Here is a 20908-nt window from a genome sequence, read left to right on the forward strand (position 1 = left end):
ATGAATGTGCTCGCCTGTTTGCTCTGTGTATCTATGGAAGGGAGATGAGTTTAGCAGAGAGTTCCTACACGCCATAGAAGACTGTGTGCTGCTGTGGTGCCATCTTCTGGGGAAGGAGTGCAACGTCTTATTAATTATACAGTGAAAAAGGAAAATGGTTAAGACAATACATAATTGCTAAATGAAGAAGGTCCGGTAAGGAACATGACATTTAGAGAATGACATAAATTAGTCTCCTGGGGTAACAAAATGAATGGGAAAAGCCATCACTAGGTAAACTGTTTATTCTTAAGCATAGTGGGTAAGTGGAACCTTACAGAAAATGTACATTATACAGAAAACATAAGGCAATACTGTACAACATGTAGACTGTAGCAGCTTTCAGTGCCAAAACACGTGAGAAAAACCATTTTATCGCAATTGTACATACATAATATGGATATGATGAATATCAAGTTTTGTAAATTTAAGTGTCATTCTGATAAAACAGGCAAACTCCTGGTACATAAAATTCGACTGACTTTGTGAAATTAACATTCGGAGTGGAGGGACTAAGGATGTGTCGAGTTTTGCCTGCACTGATAAATCAGTCCTGGTTTCTGAAAATAAGATTTAGCAGGTATAAAACATACTTTTCATTGAGGCCACATTTCTGTATTAAAAATGTTTTTTTGTTGTTTTTTCTGAAATTTCTAATTTTCATTAACAATAAGCAGAAAATCTGGATCATTAAAAGAGACGGAGACTTGAAAACATCTGTTTCACTTAACCCTTGTGTTTACAAATGGGGTCCAACCGACCCCACACCCATATCACTTGCATCATTTGCCTCAGTCCTTGCACGCACAAGTGTTAATGAACTGAGTTACTGAAACTTGTCAACTGCATTCTAATTCATTAAATATGACTACATTATCTCCTTGTGTAGATGGGTTTTTTTTCTCAATCACTACTGCAGAAATGAACAAAACAGGACAAAAACAAAACAGGAATAACCACAATGGTTCAAAACGTGAACTATTGGAAATTGTACAGAATGAGCCTATGAATATACATGAATGATAACTTAAAAGTTAGGCACTTCTTTCATTTTTTTTTTTTTACACAGAAGGGATCACATATGTACAGTCCATGGTGCTGTGATAGCATTACAATGTAGGATTTTGTTTTTAATCTAACAATTATGAGACAGAAAGATGACAGAAATTTTCCACTGTAAAAAAAAAATCACTTTAATTTTTTCTTCTATCTGCTTGATACAACATTCATGTTCTCATTTTGTAGATCTATAAGACCTAAATTACATTAAGAGTGTCACAAATACACTCATTTAATATATATTTACATAAAGGACTTGTTTTACTTAAGCCCCTCAGAAATGGATGGAGTGCCCTTAACATGTTCTACCACAGGTTGGTTTTCTAATTGGCCCAACATTTGAACCTCTGCATTTGGTATTCAGTTCATTCAAGTAATACCAGGATTTGAGAATTCACATACACACATCTACAGTGGACACATGGGAAGTCTGCAAAGGTTGACAGATCTCATACAGAATGGAAACCTGAGAAAAAGAAGTTTCAAAGAATGATACAATAAGAATGATAAATATATTATACAAACTAACATGGCACTATGTGAAAGAATAATTGCCCTACAAACCTAATTGGTTAGGCTTCGTTTGGTGGCAGCCACTGCTGTCATGGGTTGAAAGTTAGTGGCACTAACGCTGCTTTCCAGTTCTATCGGAAATCGGAAACTCGAAGCTCAGTTTCACGTCAGACCCAAGGTCACCCAAGGTCAGTTGGAATTTCAACATGGCGACACCCACAAACATTAACAGTACCTCTAACAAACATCAGCTTTAAACTTTATTTTCCGTAAGCAAACATCACTTTTAATTTGTTTAGTTTATAGTTGCAGGTGCTACAATGAATATAGACACGCTCTCGCATGTTTGTCTTTTAAAATAAACATCAGTAACACTTTGTTTGAAGTGTGATCGACATGACATTGTCATAAACTTGACATAACTGTTGTGAACATGACGGAGTCTTCATTAATGCTTGTTGTCATGAAGGTAAATAATGACATTTTTAAAGCAAAGTTGCATTAAAACTTGCATCAAAAAGACATTAAAGGTGTCAACTTTGGAATAAAAGTGTCATTTAACGAATGACACTTCATGACAACAGTCATTGACATTTACGAAGAAACCTTCATGTTCATGACAGGTGTTGTGTCGGTCTTATGCAATCCCTTCCGATAAAGAGTTGCTCCCAGTTTCCCAGCGGGAAATCTGACATCGGAGGGAGTTCCAATTGATTTTTCTGACTGGGAAGTCAGAATTTCCCAGTTCAGAGGAAAACATGAACGCAGTCAAGTCTTTTACATCCCTTTGGATTCAAATAGCTTCTGCACTTTGAGTATGATTTTCCTTATCTGTGATTCTAAATCAGCTTTGAACCAGATTTAGCAAATTGCACAACTTTTGAGGGGTTACATTTTTATCTCGGAAGTCTACAAAATATGCCAAACACCTCTTTAGCAAAGATGAGATGTTCATTTAGATTATAAATGGTTTTCACATTGGAACTTTACCATGGACGCCATTTTTTCTTTCTTATTGTTGAATCATGCTTCATCACTGAAGCAACTAAAGCCTTCTGTATATATTGCTCTAAGTTCTTTGGTAACTTCCTGAATATACACTTGTAGTAATTTTGGTAGGCTGGCCACTGCTTGTCAGGTTCAGCTTTGTGCAATGTCTTGGTAATTGTAGGTAATTATCTTCACTGTGGCTTATCAAAGTTTTAGTTCCTCATCTGTTTATTGCTGTAGGACTGGGCATCATGTGTTACAATGTATGATATATTACTGTGCTCTGTGTTGAAAACCAGGTTCTGTTTAAATGATTTTTTTTTTTCTTTTTACAGACATGTGACAATAATCACATGTGGGCATGGCTAGAGATACTGAAATTAACTTTCCAAAATATTGTGATAAATCAAAGTTAATTCATGTCTTATCCAGGTGTTAACTTTTTCACACAGGGCCAGGTTGGTCTGGATGCATTTTGACCTTTAATGAATTAATAATTTAAAGACTGCTTTGTAGAATTAACTTTGGTCATCTTATCTAATATTAATAATTGTTCCAGGAACCGAAACAGGTAAGGTAAAAGGGGCAAATTCTTTTTCGTAATCCTGTTTGTATTTTTTGACTCTGGTTCTGACTGACTCCTTTTCTTATGTAATAACTCCCTTTTATCAAAACTGTTCTCCCTCTAGATGGTTCAAAAATTACATGATGTTACATGTCTACGATATGAGAAGTAATACGTTTCCATCTTTGCAATAAACCACTAGTTACTGACTCCTTGTACTGAAGTCAGTATGGTATTTGCTAGTGATTTTAAAGCCATCATCACTGCAAATGCTTCCTCAGACTTTCATCTTCAGCTGCATACCCCACAGGTATCTGAGTCACAGAAACCAGATGTCCTGAGTTAAAGATGTCCACTGGAGTTAAAGAAGAGAGGGTCTAGTTTTAATTTAGTCCCCTAGTAGTGATTTGTTTCTAAGCAGTGTCAGAGTTTGGGTTATATCGAAAGACCTTGTAAATCCACTGTGTGTAGAAGGGGACATTAATGAAAATGCCAGGCTGGTTGGCTCGAGCGCAGCCTCTGCCATGGACACTGATGCCAACAATAACTTTGAGATCACCATCTTGACACACAAGAGGGCCCCCATAATCTCTCTGAAAAAGAGAAAAAATAAAATACATTGACTATTATTCGTCATCCGCAATTGAGCTGTCATCACTGTTAAGCTTTCCAACAAAGGTAAATGGAAAAAAAAAAGTGTTTAACATTCTCAGTGACGGGCGGCACCATCATGTTCGGATCTGTTACACAGTCAGAAACCTCAGACAGCTTTGGAAAGCTGATGAAATTTGGAGCAACAGTCTCCAGCTGCTCTGTTTACAGCAGACTGAAATCTAAGCCAGTGGATTCAAGAAACATTTGTTTGAGATTTAGATCAAACTTGGCTTAGAAAGCATTGTGTTGGATCAAGGCACTAAAGTTCTTGTAGATTCACATTAGGAGCAATTATTTATTTATCTATTTATTTTTTTATCCAGATCTCAATGCCTGTTCTCATTTACCAACACGGTTGCCATGACACTTTCTGACCTCAAAATAAAATGGTTAAATAACTTGCCGATAAATAAGGCAATAAAAAATGTTTCCAAAAACTGTTTCTGTTCATGTACCTCACACACTCCCTCGTTCCTTTTCCCCCCTGCACAGATCTTGGTGTTGGTGATGTGGAAGTTCCCTCTATGCATTTCTCTGCACCTATCATTTCCAACAATGGGCAAGTCCACTGCCTTTAGGACGTCATCGTGACCAGTGCCTAAAAAAAAGAGAGGATCCTAATTATTGCTGGGTTTTTTACAGTTCAAACAGCATAACAGGACTGCAATTATTTTTTTATAAACATTATATCTATTCAATGGCTTATTAACTTAAGTCACAAATGAGCAAACTTCACAGCAGCGACTCAATGCATTCAAGCATTAGCCATGGTGTGGACAACTTGCTGAGGAGTTGTCCACACCAATCAGAGGAGATTGGTCAGGTTGGTTCAAGAGGATTAAAAATGCAACATGAGCTCAAACAAAAAGTTATACAAACTATCTCAATTCAACAATTTGAACAGCTCACCAAAATGATACTCCAATCTGTTATTGTAACGTTCCTTAATCCAATGAATCTACCTTTTTAATTTCAAAAACTGGTAGGGTAAAAAATGTTTACTTTTGAATGCAACAGAAAATGAAGAAATTACAAGATTACACCCAAAAAAGCATTAAAGCATAAGCACATTGCCATTAACTGATGAAAAAGAACATGTACGTTGATTCGGCGATGCATTAATAAACAGGAAATTATGGGAGTATTAATACATTTGATGAATATGAAGATACAATTCAAATATTTGATCTTTTTTTTGCATTTGAACTTAAGGCCACTTAAAGTGAACCCTTGACTGGATGATGTAAATTAACCCAGTATCTTGTGTCTTTTTATATCCAATTTATTCTCTTTTTTTGGTTGTCCTGGGGACTGCAAATGCAACATCATATGCAACAATCCCAGGAGACAGGAGTATGCATGCATGCAACAGCTGTGGTGGGTTTAACATATGGATACCTTTTGTCTCTCCCCATCCATACATTTTGCACATGGTTCCCTCTGGGATGGAGCATCCGGCCACAGGCAGCTGAATTGTGTGGACGTTGTCTGCAGGACGGGCGGGCCTGGACATAATTAATGTGCATTATTCAGATGCAACAAACAGAGATTTATGCTTAAATAAAACTGGGAATAGTTTTTTTTTCCCCCAAGCACCAACTTTGAGAGTCTCAGGAGGGCTAAGCTAGATCCATTGGGGCCACATATCACTTGAGCTATTCTGACTTCCTGTCTCTTAGGTCTGTCAGGAGATCCTTCTCGAAGATCAGAGACTCCCAGCCACACCCGATACTCGCTGAGGTCTGGAACACTGAAGGAACACAAGACAAATAACAATGTTGAGCTGAAAAATATTTCAAGCTTTAAAGTAAAACAGAGCAAATAACTTACCAGGAGGAGAAGCATTGTCTGTCAGTAAGTACCCACTCCTCTCGCACAAGAGAACCTCCACACCAATGCACTGATCTGGGAATAACACAAAAGCCAAATGTGACATGATGGATGAAACCAAGTTATCTGGAGCCTTTTAGATTTATGTGATTAGCACTAACTGCATTATAAAATAAAATACTCAAGAACAATCTCTACCCCCTCCATATATGTGGTGTCACTAGTATTCAACTAATAAAATAGATAAATTATGTTTTTTGTTGTTTTCTTTAAAAATTTTACCTTTTTTTTTTTTAGATAATTTTATTATCTTTTGACAGACACCTAGTTAATTTTGTACCTGAAACAAACTTCTTGGTTCAATAAAAATAAGTTTGGGCTTAGATGGAAACAATCACTTCAGCCAAGTGACAACAAAGGCTTAGCAAGGTGCTGATTTTATCTGTATGAGGAGGGTGGTAAGGGAGATAAAACAAACTGCAAATAGTTCACACACCACACAGTTACTGTTTTTAAACATATTTTTGTAGTTAAATTGTTTGCGTGCAAAAGCTGGATTGAAAAGTAGAAAAAAAATAAAACCCATCTAAAACAGTCAATAAAAAAGAAGTTTAGTTTTTTCCTGATTGTGGGAGGAAAATATATAAAACTGAAATGCGTTTACCCTTTCTGTATGCTAACCATCCAGCTGCCGTCTGATATGCCAACTGGAGCTCCTCCCACAATCCTGGTTCTTTTATGGACAAAACACCTCACAGGGGTTGGCTCAGCTACAAAGACTGAAACACATGAGCATAAACGTGCACACATTTGAAAAAAAACATGTTTCTTTTTTAACCTTTTTCGAGAATATAGACTTACAATACATGTAACTTAAATTATAAACATGAATATGAATGCAATGTCACGTATGTTCCTTAAACAGTGACTATAAAAGGCTCTTCATTCATAATAACATAACTAAATGCTTTTGCTGCTACATATATTTTCCAATATCATGTTGGTTCTATCTGTCTCAGGAACTGGGGATTCATACTTTGTAGTTTCCATAAATCTGAAAAAAAAAGTCGCGTATAATAAAAACAACTCACAGACACAAACGCACATGTAGCTGTCACTACAACAACATAACGTTTTGCATCTTGTACCATGACGACAGGGTATTAAAAAGGACAAATGCTGAAGAAACACAACCATCACTGGCTTGGCTGCTCAAGGAGACACAAACACTCACCTGGTGGAATGCTGTTCTGCAAAGCATCACCTGTAGACAGGAGAGGAGAGAAACATGTTGTCTTACATTTATTACAAATATTAACAAGGTACAAGGTGATAACGGACAGGAAAAAGTGCTGTCAGGTCTGACCTGACAGTATTTGTGAGCTTTGTGAAGCTCATAAAATTACAACCTTCTTTAGAAAGTTGATTGGATGTTGTGAGACTTTGCCACACTAAAGAAAACTTAAGCACCTTAACAGTTTAAGGTATTTGAGGGAAACCAGAGTTACAGTTGTAAATTTTGGTAAGTAGCTAATTTATGAAGAATAAGACAAATCTGATTTACTTGAATAGCCTCTTTCCTTGCCGTTTCTTTTTTTAATTCTCCCATTTTCCTGCAGCTAAAGATATTTTAATACATGTCTCTACTACCCATTATCAGTATTTGTGTAGAATTTTATATCTTTGGTTATTTTACTTTGTTTCATCTAATGTTGTCAAATCTGACAGTAATATTAAGGTTTCTCTCTGAGGCTTAGTGTGACAGGGAGAAAATTGGAGGTTTTAGTTTGATTCCAGCAAATGTAATGAGTTCTGAATATTCTCTAACACTAATCTCTGAGTGTCGACAAGCGGGTCCACTCCAAACTAAGGTTATTTTTGTAACCATATATGTGAGATGACAAACCTCTAAGAGAGAAGCTTTTTTTTTAACTACAATTCTTCATCTGGAAGAATGACAAACCTCAGTTTTCTCATTATGTGTGAGTGTAAGAGACACTGTTAAACTTTGATGGTACTGCGTGAGCACATGTTCATGGACTTACAAGGTTTTACGTTGCAGTAATCCCAGCTAATGGCAGAGTTGTTGGTGAAACACCAGGGACCATGTTTGTCCTTATCAGGATTTCTGCAGAAATTTCCCTCTAGGCCAGCCATCAGCATGCCCCTCTCCCCCCTGAACAAAGAGAAAGAAACACATTGTTTAAATTGGACATGGACAGTTTTTCTAAAGAAAACTTTTTTTTTTTTTACAAGAATATGTTGTAATTTGTGGCTTCCTATTGAAAAATTGTTCCCAAATACAGTGAGCACTTTTATATAACAAAGCTGCATGCCAGAAATGCAGGTAAAAGCGCCATGGAAGTGAACAGTGTAGGACAGATAGCTCAAGCAGAGAGTAAACAGTCAGCCCACCAAAATGACCATAACTGAGAATATAAGGTAAGATAATGTTATTACAGCGTTTTGTTTTGTTTTATCTGAGACCTGTTGTCTCCATACCATGTTAAATCAAGAGCTGCTCTCTCCAGTTGACCCTCCTGCATTTTTAACTTTGATAATTAACTTTAGCTGATAAAGTTTAAGTGGCATGATTGATGGTGTTGTCGGTATAACATTTTGACTGCTACATTACTGAGTACATAAATCCCCTGGAGTGAAATACAGACAAACTACATGGAAAAAAAAAAAAAGTGGGATCTGCTAATACAAAGCAGGCTAACATAGTAGGATGCTTGTCTGGAAAAAAAAATGGCATATGCCTGTTTATGTCAGTCTAACAATACTGCTCAGTCAGAACCAGAACAAGGTCTATCTGGATACAACCAGAATTGAAAGATTTCTACTTACAGGTTTGGTTATCAGTAGTGATTTGGTGAAAAGTCCCTACTTTTTTCACCCCCAAAAAAGTAGTGAATGGTATTTTCTGCCCATGGGCCCAGAAGCCCTTTAGGGGCTTCTGTCTTTTCATTACTACTTCTTTCTTGAGTACTTTCTCATCAACAGATAAATCACCTCAAGTTTATACTGCAGACATTGCTATCACTACTTTTATCTTGGGCGAGCATAATGTCATACATTAAAGTACCACAACCTCAGATGTATTCTTGGGGTCTTTTTGCATTTTTTCTTTTGTTTAACTGTTTGAAATGTTTTGGTAATTCACAAAATGAGTTACCAATAATATGGCCCAATGCATTTAACTAGTTGTTTAGTGTTATTTGTTTGTAAAGTTTGAACTGAATGACACCAAGCACAAGGCATGTTCATTTGTTTTCATTGTTTAGCATGTTGTACGCTTGTGTATGGGGGTATGGAGGTCAGGTTAAAAGCCCGTTAATGTTGTTTTATTGTGAAAACAGGTCCCCCATTTGCGGCGCCAAAAAGTGGTTGGCAAATGGTTGCTGCTGCATTCATGTTGAACTTCTCTGTTAGGCTTCTCTGTATATACGAGATAAGAAGATACTCAATAAATAAATACTCACTAAATCCTCCAACATTTACATTTTATGAAGACATATTAAACTCATGAGTGTCCTCTTGTAAGAATTTTAAAACCAAAACCAAAATTCTTTCTTATTCCAAATTTAACAACAGCATTAAAACAACACTGCACAACATAATGGTTTAGAAAAAAAAAAAAAAAAAGCAAGCATGAGTTTCAAATTCTATGTTTATATGAGTTATATTTCTCTCACTGTGAGTTCCTGACCATGACTTTTGACCCACAGGCAGGATTCCAGGCAGTGGATCTGAGTAGCTTTGAAGTTGCTACAAAGGGGGCTTTGGGGTCAAATGCGAGGACTGAAGTGTATATCCCTCCACCAAGTTATCCCTAGGAGTCACTCTTCTTGAGTTAGGTCATCTTTGGTGGGGGGGAAACAAAAGTGGTTGTTCATGGATGCTGAAGAAGCTAGTCACGGTAGCCATGTTCTGCTCCTGGAATCAAGAAGCTCACCATGGTGGGCTAACAACAGAATGACTTATGTAAAGGTCAACGTAAGTTTCCTCTCTCAGACCAACATGCTTAAGGTCTGCACAGCTGGTTCTTGGAAATATCGGAAAATGTTTTCAACAAAAAGGCATGTCATTTTCAAAGCTTTGATATCACTGAGCCGTTAAAAATCCTACAAATGTTACAAAGCTTTCTGACAGTTAATGTCCTTAAAAAGTTTTGCTACATCTTTGTTTTTATGCAAAGGTGCATGCATGTGATTTATTGGCAGAGCAGGTCTGTGTTTTACATCATAAAGTTTGGAAAAGTTATTAGGCAGGGAAGGAGCAGCGATTCGGTGGACTGACCTGTTGCTGTGGTCTCTCCAGGGAGCGCAGGGTAGGTTTGATCTAGTCCTTGACTGCTCTCCTTGGTAATTCTCTCCAAAGCCCAAGAAGCAGTCTGAGTTTGACCGCAAAAGTGGGGAAAAAATGAGAAAGGGAATTCAGATATTTATTTTATATGTAAAACATAGAAAGCATGCTTAACAAACATCCTTTGTTTACTGAAATCTCTAATTATTTTCTGCCTATTCTGGGTTGCAACTAATGTCTCGCATTTGCAGCAAAAAATGACTGATAAAATTGTAAACAGTAACAAAGAAAAACAAACAGTTAATGGTGTGCCTTCCTTCATACTTCTTGAATCATTTTTAACCTTTTTTGAAGTTCCAACCACTAAATGAATGTGAAGTGGAGGTAGAAATACATGGTTTTAAAGGTGAGACGTGCAAATAACTTATTTTAATTCGATACCATAAGAAGTTCAGATGAAAGTGGGCAGAGCGAATATAAAAATTAAACTTGCTGGACTACATATAAAACTCTGTAGAGGAAATCCTGAAAACAACTACCGCCCCACTGGGGCACATAGTGAAAGAAGCAGCTTCCTGTAGAGATGTGTTTCTTTAAGATAGACTTCATACGAAGTTGGATGGAGCTAAATACACAGAATGAGAAGATCTGTTGGAGGAGGCAGGAGGCTTTAGAACGGGACAGAGGTTCACATTCCAACAGGAAATGAACCCAAAATCTGTGGCAGGACAAAAAAATATTGATTTTGGTCATATCTGTCAAGTCTCCCGGGAAAGTACTATATTTTGCCCCTCTTTCCCGCCGTGCCCCCATATAAGTGTTTTCCCGAACATTTCTCATATTAGAGTAACTATGTCGCCAATGCCCTCACATGCCCATTCGTACGAAAGCACAGGACAGCGGAAAATCTCCCCTGTTCTCTAATCTGAAACTTAACAGGTAGGATTTTGGTGGGTTGGGTGTGTTGCATGCCATATAAGTAAATAGGAATACGTAGGAAATTTGAAAACTTTGTAACTGTTTCCTTACAACTTATGTGCCACTTTGTGCTGTCTCCTTTTTACTGCGACAAACTGTGGAAAACTTCAGAGGATATGACTACGTTTTCAAGGCACTTTGTTTTAGAATTGCTACTGATGTAATGCAATGTATCTGCCGTGTAATACACATTTGGTGTGAAACTTTACACTTAATCACTAGAATATACAAACCACTGGAAAAATATGGAAAATAGTTTCTAACAAACTGAACCCTAACATACCACAAATATATAACTTTCACGTTAAACTATAAAAACTCCTTTGCTTTAGCTATCATGGCTGGATCTAGAACACACAGAGATGGGAACACAAAGTAAGTCATCCACTAAGACTCCTTGGAGAAACAAACATAAATAAGTTATTAAGCTGCCTGTCATCCTACATTTCATTTCTATATGGGAATGTATTCAAACCTCGAGGGTAAACCACAAACCAACCTCAGAGTCAGTTTTTATGCAAAGCCACAGAAACTAAAAAATATTCCTGAAAATCCCTTGAGAAATTGAAATGTGTGTAATCAGCCATAGATCTACATCTTTCCCTTTCAGAATCTCTTGGTATTGCAGAAAGAATCTGAACCAAGACTAATCCCCCAACTTCATCCTTTTCCCTGTCCAGTGAGACCAGACCATCCCTAACTGCTGTCAGATTTTATTTATGTGAGACGTGGTGGTCAGTCCTTCCCACAGTCCTGTGCGATTACAATTTTCCACAGGGATGCAGAGGACCTTGGTCACAAACCAATATGTGTGGTACAGGGTCTCATACGAATTCTGCAGTGTACAAAATGTAAAAATCACCAAATATTCTTCTGTTTTAGGCTGAAGAAACATGCTTTTCCCTTGCTGCTTTCAGCATCAAATAAAGCTGTCAAGTTTCTCACCGCTGACAGGACTGTTCTGGACGCCACACTGAGGGATGTGGGTGCAGAACATTGTGCGTACTCTTGGGTCTGTAGTGAAACACCAGGGGAATTCTTGACCGTCTGGATTTCGACAGTAGTTCTCTTTCAGGTCCCTGGAAAATAGTGAGGAAAAAAAAGAAAAAAAGGCATTGTGTTATCTTCTCAGACGTGAGTGCACACTGGTGGGTGAAAGGCTTTCTCGTGCAATTTTTCACTCACTTGCAAGGGTAAGCTTCAGGTAGGAATGTGTGGTTATGTGGATACTGAGAATCCCAGCGTTGGCAGGCGAGTCCGCTGGGCGTCGTGTCCGCTGTGCCTCTGTAACCCTCTCCTCTGCCCTCATAACACTCAGTTGTCTCCGCCTCAGGACTTTTAGGAGGGGTTTCTGCAAAAGAGTTTAAAATATTAAGTCTGTTCATTAAGGAACATCTAGCTGATTTGTTGGAATGCATGCTGGTAAATACATGCTGGTTATTTGGACTGGCTGGTGGGAACTCATCTTATTCCACTTAAAACTATATTCCATTTGATGTGTGAGTCTGTTTCTGTAACTGATGCTTCTGTGCTAAAAAAAACAACAAAAACCATAAAAAAACATGTTCAGTCTTCCTCAGTTCTTTGCCATTTTTTATGCTTCTAAATCTGTATTACAAGTTCTAGCAGTTGTACTATTTTATTGTCTTTCATGTTTTCTATTGTTTTCTAATATTGGTTGCTTGCATTTTTGTGCTGCTGTATTTCTGTGGATATTTAACACAGGCAAAGTTATCTACTTTGAAAAATTAATGGTTCTAGCTCAAGTATACAACTAAGATTCTGGATCCTTAAATGTCTGCATAATCGATGGACCTAATAAATGAACCAAAATTGCATCTTGAAAATGCATTTTATGTTCACAAGCAGGACAACACTTGTGATTCCGAAGTTGATTCAGAATGCAAAAATAAAAAATAAAAAAGCGGGTAAGAGTGGTCCAATGTTGTGCTTTACTACGTCTTTCTTTGGTTCATAACAAGACGCCCACTTGCTCCATTTTCCAAGGATCAAGATGTTGACAGCTAACATGCAAACCACAGCTTTCAACTGGTACTCCACAAACCAGGTTGTGACAGCACAATGTTTGGCTTGGTTTTGACATCACATCCCGAAAATCAGTCTTTATTTACATTTGCTGGCCATGCTCGCCTGTCCTAAAGCAGTTTCTTTCAATGATCTTGGAAACACATGGAAAAAATTAAAAGGAAATCCATAAGGAGACAAATGCACGATTCGTAGTAGCGCGTCTCCTTCTAGCTTTGAGAAGAGTCTACAAAACAACTGAAAGATCGGTGTAAATTTATCCGGAGCCAGAAAGTGACTGATGACAACAGATTTCACTACCAAGGGAAGAAAATGCATAAACAACGACGACGCACAGAATAAAAATCATGTCATCATCTGCACTGGAAATCTTAATTATCTTAAAATGATTTAATTCTACTCCATCACAAATAGATTTTCCTTATTTTTAGGCATACACAAACATGGGCAGAGTAAAACACAGTTGGTAACATTGACCACTGTTTCACAATAAAAATAGAATGTGTGTGTTTACGCTCGGTATCAAAGTACATTAACGTTTTAAAAAGTTACATTTTGAAAACCAAAACAAAAAACAAAAAAAAAATCCCATCATATCATTCCTATGGTTTAAAGTGCTTCAAATATGTAGGACATAAAGTCAGCATCTCCATACCTGCTGTACGGAGCTTAAAGTAAGGCTGTGATACCTCTCCAATCTATCTATTGTGCAGCAATCTATTGCTGCACACTGCTGGTCAGCTATCTCTATAGCCAGCTATAGAAAACAGTTACACTTTTACAAGAAAGGCAATTCTGGGTGAGAGTCCAGACCTGTTGTCCTTTGCCACATGTTTTCTGTCAATTTGCTGTGAAATAAAAGCCACTAGAGCGAAAATATCCTTTTTAAAAATATTACACTTGAACAAGGATTACTCTTCAGTGAACTGATCCCCACAAAGTATATTCATCCATTTATTTCTGTCAAGTAAAGACTACCTTTGCACATAATTTCACACGTAGCAGACAATTTGCTTTGGCTGCAGCCAGGTCCTCTGAGTCAGTAATTGTCATCACTGCAGATCTTTTGTTAACATGAAGGTTGCAAACAATTGCGTTGTGTAGATAAAAATTATGTTTTTAAGCTGAGATCAATCAGTGTTCCTAGATTTAGAACAGGAGAAATATTTGGTTAGTGATAGCGTTTCATTGGATATTTAGCAGTATCTTGGTTTCAGCAGAACAGCCCCCTCTATGGACCTCTTTTTAGAGGAGATCTGGAAAAACAAAGCAGGAATCCCTTGTTTTTGTATCTGTTCACAGAAAGGTCAGAGGCAAGTCAGAAGTTCATTAGCCTGTGCATGAGTACATGCAGAAAAAACATGTTATAAACACTGAATCTTAATTTTTTTAATTTTTTTTATTGTGTCTAAAAATAGATATGTGCCAGTTTAACAGTAAACAAAAGAAGGGGCCGTGTGAGTGGACCACTTCTCCGTTTCTGTGTCTCTCGCTTTGTCCTCACAGCCTTGTTTTGATTAAGACTAACTGGGTCGTAAACTTGGGTGGTTACCAAAAAACTCCCATATCAAAGAGCAAGCCGGAGAGATAGAGAGCGAGGGGTAGAAGACAGTTTTTAGAGGGGAGAAAATAAGGGAAACACTGAATTATTGGGTCCATATGGATCATTGCCATCAAGCAACCATGGTGCCAGGATTGCGGATGCCTCTTGCAGGCCAGCCGGCCAGTCTCAAAGAGAGTACAAAGCTTTTAAAAAGTATGCATGCACCTGAATATACAGAAGTTTGAAAACATGTAATGTCTTTGGTTCTGTCCTATACACTTTGTAGAACCATCGTTCATTGCTTTTACAGCTGCAAGGCTTTTTGGTTTATGTTTCTATCAGCTTTGCACATCTGTAAACTTACATTTCTGCCCATTCTTCTTTGCGAAATAGCTTAAGATCAATCAGATTGGAGAGTATCTCTGAGTGTAGGATTTGCAGTAGATCTGGACTTTGACTTAGTTGTTCTAAGTTAAGCACAAACACATTTTAAACTAAGCAATTAGTTTTTAACTCGAATTAGAATAAACTCTTATCAGCTTCTCTGCTGAAGAGATGCATCCGGTTAGTCGAACAACTAATGTTTAACAGCATTAATTGTTAAGACATTAGTCGGACCTTTTATATAATAAAAACACAGGTATATTCCTGTGTTTTGTCTACATGTGTTGCTGACTGCTAATATGGAGCTCTGTGCAGCCTGACTACCAAGAGCTGGCATAGAAAAATAAACAGCGGGCCGATGGCGCTGTGAAAAATAAACATTTTGGATACTAAAGAAAGGGGGCCAGCTGATAGTTGTGTGTGTACATGTGTTCCCTAACATCAAGGAAGATTCATGTCAATATGGGGTAAAACAAATGCTACAGGAAGTTGAACATTGTGGAAAATTCAGTCAGGCATGACTGACAGCAACAGTATTCAACACAAACACACCTAGTTTACATCACAGACAGATTTTCACTTGACATGCATAACTGGGGTCTATTTAACCACACACAAACAAACACGCACTCATGCTTACCACAAACTTTGATGTTGCAGTACTCCCAGTGTGTGTTTGGGTCTGTGGTAAAGCACCATGGTCTGTGACGTCCGTCAGGGTTCCTACAGTAGTTGTCATGTAGGCCTTTGTCAGGGTATCTAGCACAAAAACGAGACACCTTAGAGTGTACACAAAGCCCAAAGCTTGCAATAAAAGTTCCACATTTCTCCTGCGTGCACAGTGGAACAATTTGAACGAGTATATAGTACTACATGAAGCTGACAAATAGGCGACTAGTTGCGAGCAGACACCATCTGTTTATGTGTTTAGAGCTCAGGGAAATGAGGAGGATAATAAGTTGCAACACTACAGATGTTTAGCAGTCAGTCATCCCAAAGTTCCACATCCCTTCAGGCCCGTCGCCTTCAGGCATGCAGCACCAGGCTGCGGTTCCTCTCGTTTCATTAACGACATGAGCAGCCTGGGGCCCAGTTTGTACAAATAGTCTGATGATTAAGGACGTGTTAACGAGTCTCAGCTAATCCAGACCACCTGCCACCCAACTAGCTGGAAGAGCCATGACACAAACTCGCAAAAGCTGACAGGGACATATGTCGACACAAGCTGAAAAGATGTAAGGAATACTTGCACAAATTGAAATATATAGCTTTCCTAATGGGGATTTCCCTGCATACCACAGTTAAAAAACACAGATCTATACTAGATTCCCATCACTTCTCTTAGGGGAAATGTTTTCATTGGCTGACTCAAAATCACTGATCTCCAGAGTGTGTCTCATGAATCAGCTGCAGCAAAATACTGTGTGATGAAAAAATATCGCATGCACATCAGTGCACTAATGACAGAGCATATGGTTTGTGAGGTGTACTTCATGCGATTTTAAGTGTGAAAGTTTTACCTTGAGGGGTGGTATGAATGCTTGTGAGGTTCATTCAGGTCCCATCGTTGACATTCTTTCCCACTTTCTGTGTAGTCCATTGGTCCTCTGTAATCTTCCCCATTACAGGTAATGCACTCAACTGTACAGTAAAGGAAGACAAATATAGCATAAGGTCTAACTTCGAGGTAACAAGGCTTTTTTGCTTGTTTGTTTGTTTTAAAGAATCATTGCTTCCAAAGGAGATTTTGGATAGTCAGTTTGAATGAGGCTGATTATGGGATATTTCTAGTCAGGATCTTTCCAACACTAAGCAGCTGAAATATTTTAACTTTAGTGACGACTAAGAAACTGGGGAAGTCAAGCTAACACCTGCTTTAGAAAGAAAATAAATCCTGAATATGATCTGAAACTGACAACAATAAATGGCCTCAGGTCATTTTGCCTCTTTGGCAGAAAAGTGACCACTTTCATACCCCAGTTTTGCACCATTTTTTTTTTATCTTCTTACATGAATTTCTCACCTGTGATCAAATCATCTTGCAACTAATTACCATAAGAATGTCTGTCATTGTATCTTGGTATATTTATGAGTTACAGAAAGAAAAGTATGAATGTTTGAAATGTTTGAATGTATGCACAAGGGAACATGTTGATTCAGTTGTGCGTAATTATCACACATTACACTATTGCCATTGAATTTGGTTTTCATCCCTGTTTAGCCAGTTCATTCTTAGGAAATATGACAGGTTAAAACAACAGAGAGGTTTTACTGTGTTTCTACTGGTAGAATATTATTAACTGTAGTCACATAACCATGTCCTTGCAACCGTTTACAAGCAGAATGTTAAAATAATGCTTGAAATAGCAAGTTGTCAAAGTGCGTGCAAAATGTCCCCCATGTAAGTCATGCGGTTGGTATGTGACGTTAAGTTCACAAGCACGGCATGTTCTTTAAACAGTTTTTAACAAAACGATGGGATGCCATTAAGCAATGTTATTTGTGTGGTTAAACTATCCACTGGATGAAACGGTGATGTGATCACATGGCGTCGAGTTCGCTCTATGGTTTTAGCAAACCAGACTGGTTCTTACACAGAAGCCGTGAAGAACTGGCTCAAACAGCCCCACGGGTTGAGCCCTGGAACCAAGTCGGTGGGGAAAAACCCCAAACTGTTTTTAATTTTTCCAGTATTTACTCAACTAAATATTGCCCTCGTTGGTTCGCTCACCTATGACTCATATCTTTGCTCATCCAAGACCAAAAGAACAAGCATGAAACAGTGGAAATGAGGTTCAGTGAAAGTAAGGACGAATCTAGACAATGAGAGGAAATCTGCATGAGTCATAATGAAAAGGAAGAACCTCTGTTTGGAGCGATGCTGCAATACTTGGCAGATATATTTATGTAGATGATTAGTGACAAGACACCTTTTGTGGAACATATTCACTCGACACAGATGTTCAGCTGAGAAAACAGCAACAATGTAAACTGCGACGACACTTTTAGAGCTGATACCTCTTAAAGCTTGTTTTCCTCCTCAGAAATCCTTAATGAAGGCCAAACAGGCACACTGTAAGCATTGTTTGGTGTCATGCAAGATGTTTACAAGTCAAACGCATTCCACACACACACACACACACGCACGCATGCACGCACAAAAAAAAAACTCTACAAAAAACCAGAGCCATCTGTTTAACAGGTCTCAATTATGCTGTTATAGTTATGTTAATAGACATTAAATGCACCTTGGCACAAACTGTGTCAGATTAATGAAAACATCAAAGTTTAATGAAGAGAGGCCACCATTTGTTAAATGGTGAGTGGGATACACTGCACAGTGTAAACAACCAAAAGGATGCCTATTAAAAACAGATGTTTATGAGCCCACTCCTGACATGACACAGCACATTTATTACTTCTGGCTGCTGGTATTTTTCTGCTTGTGCATGACATGTTTGTATCTGCATGTGTGCTCTCTATTAGCAGCGGTTACATTTTGGAGGAACCCTTCCGCTCTTTACAGCAACACAGACCAAAATCTATCAAAATTGAATTTAATTACATGTTTCGTTCTTCAGACCGATGTTCTTTTTTTAAGGTTTTGTTGGCTCTACTGGCCTTTATTTGAAGGTAGTTTGACAGGAAAGAGGGAGACATGTGGCAAATGTCACCAGGTCGGGAATCAAACCTGCGACCACAGGCATGAGGACCAAGGCCTCTATGCGTGGGTTGTGCTTTGTCCCTGCGCCACCACAGCACCCCCCAGACTGATGCTCTTAACATCTGTCTGTTGAAGAACATGAGGTTGTCTGATCTCTTTTTAATCATTCTACTACTGGGCCCCTAATTAAAGTGATCCAGTGTGATGCACAGGGAACAAGCCCTCTGACAGCGTGCATCCCTTAGGATTAGATAACAGCTGTCATTATCGTCCACTCCTTCAGGAAGACCCGGCAGTAACATTTTGTGATATAACATTGAGGCTGAGAGTGTTTTGCTTTCATCACAACCACATGTTTGCCACAAGGACAGGCTTAATTGCTGGATATTTATCTAGATGAAACAACAGAGGCATTAATTTCCTCTAATATTTCATGACTTGTTCCTTTGGGGCTCAAACCGCTCATAAAATCGGAGCCTGAAGAAACAAGAGAGGACATTAACATGTGAACCCCACACCTGGAAACAGCTGCAGCCTGCCTCGGTAAATAAACCCTGTAGACTGACATGTATTTAAGAACAGAGGTAAAGTAGACCACAGTCAGAGTAAGTACATCCTTCTCCAAATATCTGATTGCCCAATGTGGTACACTTCATTTCAGATGGTCAAGCTCCAATAACAATCGTAATTGTGCAGTAATTTCCAATGCGGTATGCTTATTACTTCAACATGAATGTCCTCGTGCAGAGACGTATGTGCATTTACCTTGTGAACACTGCGGTATGCCACACTCCTGGTGTCGGAGGTGTGGCCTGGGGTCAGTGGTGAAGCACCACGGACCAACGGTGGAGTTGTCTGGGTTGCGGCAATAATTCTCTATTAGGTCCGTTTTCCTGTACCGCTTAGACATGAATCTGTTGGAACAAGAGAAGCATGCAAAACAACAGCTCACAACCAGAGCAAAGTGAAGAAACAAAAGCCAGAAGCTTAATGTCAACTTTTACTAATCACAGAATGACAAGCAATTTCTCCTTTACAAGGCAGCTGCTGCTTGGCGGTAAATCGCCTGCGTCGAGACGGCAAAATAAACATCTTTTAAAGTCACCGGTTGCAAGGCTGGAGGACTGACTTATCCATTCCATGCTATTGGTAATTAGAGAAAACATGTTCATGCGTAACAGCGGTGATATTTTCCCGTCAAGGCCTGTTCTTAATGTAGAATAAACATGCTGACAAGTGACTCATATCTTTTACATCAGGCGAGCACATGGCTGTGGTCACCAGTGGGGATGATGGACATGGCAAGTGTAGTTTTTACGTCGAGCTGTATTTTTCCACGATGATGAAATGATAAAGTATAAAACGTTCATCTTTTGGTGCCCGATAAGGACAGAGGAGGCAGGAAGTTAAAACCTGGAGCTGATAAAAGTCCTATTGGTTTTTCACTCTGTGTGTGTGTGTCTGTGTGTGTGCGTGTGCGTGTGAGGGTGCGTGTGTGTGTCAGAGATCCCTATGTCTACAAGCTGACTGATAAAAACATACAAAGTTCCTTGCTGTAATTACCTAATTTGTAGAGGCATTAAATGTAGTTTGACATAGGAGGTTCATTGAAAGTACAAACATTCACTGCCAGCTGTGATATATGCAAGTTAAGCAGCTCACAACAAAGCCCTTTCAGTATTCTTAACACTAATATATAAGGATATGAGACTTTACATATCTTTGGTCATTTGAAAATACTTATATTTTTCTCTAAATTGTATTTTCTTTTTACACCTTATTCATAAAATAAATGCAATACATTAATTGAACCGGAAAATTCAAATTAGGTAAAAACAAAATAAAAAAGGGAGAAAAGGGAGGATAACTTGAGCAGTTAAGCCCTGTATTGAGCTCACAATGATGATCTGCTGGGTAACATCAGAAACGCCGTAAACATTGCCTTACTTTATTATTGGTAATGACTGTTTTCACTGTGTTAGTCTAGCAAATTTATCTGTGGGAAAAGATTAAATGAGCTACTTTAAAGTGAAATCTTTCAAGAGCCTTAAGTTACGTGAATGTGGACTATATACACAGAGGACGTAGCTAAGAAGCTTATTGTGTTATTTTGTGTTTGTTTTCAAAAGCATTTAGTTCTTTTCTACCTGATGCATGTCTAAATTAGTGTCAAAAGTTCATAACATTGCTAACTTAAATTTTCAGCATCCTCAGTCTATTTGAGTTTTTTTTTTCTTATCTTAAAAACAATAGTTGAATTTGAGGCATTTCTTTTTTCCAGACCATCAGTGTGCATGGATGGATGGATGGATGGATGGATGGATGGATGGATGGA

At 38.3% G+C, this 20908-nt stretch overlaps 1 protein-coding gene across 2 annotated transcripts in view; it reads right to left on the reverse strand.

Moving 5' to 3' along the window:
- Window positions 1-266: 266 nt before the first annotated feature.
- Window positions 267-20908, reverse strand: part of hgfb (hepatocyte growth factor b) — a 23910-nt gene continuing 3268 nt past the window's right edge. For both annotated transcript variants that reach the window (XM_007545663.2, XM_007545662.2), the window contains exons 5-18: window positions 19339-19487; window positions 16430-16550; window positions 15550-15668; window positions 12122-12287; window positions 11882-12015; window positions 9953-10046; window positions 7696-7826; window positions 6885-6914; window positions 6315-6429; window positions 5651-5725; window positions 5421-5570; window positions 5219-5325; window positions 4276-4418; window positions 267-3759 (exon numbers count right to left, since the gene is read on the reverse strand). In XM_007545663.2, coding sequence (XP_007545725.1) covers window positions 3580-3759; window positions 4276-4418; window positions 5219-5325; window positions 5421-5570; window positions 5651-5725; window positions 6315-6429; window positions 6885-6914; window positions 7696-7826; window positions 9953-10046; window positions 11882-12015; window positions 12122-12287; window positions 15550-15668; window positions 16430-16550; window positions 19339-19487 — 1714 coding nt within the window. In that variant the 3' untranslated portion in view covers window positions 267-3579. The remainder of the gene's footprint in view (window positions 3760-4275; window positions 4419-5218; window positions 5326-5420; window positions 5571-5650; window positions 5726-6314; window positions 6430-6884; window positions 6915-7695; window positions 7827-9952; window positions 10047-11881; window positions 12016-12121; window positions 12288-15549; window positions 15669-16429; window positions 16551-19338; window positions 19488-20908) is intronic.

Source organism: Poecilia formosa, unplaced genomic scaffold (assembly GCF_000485575.1).
Source record: "Poecilia formosa unplaced genomic scaffold, Poecilia_formosa-5.1.2 Scaffold13, whole genome shotgun sequence".
Taxonomy (NCBI): Eukaryota; Metazoa; Chordata; class Actinopteri; order Cyprinodontiformes; family Poeciliidae; genus Poecilia; species Poecilia formosa.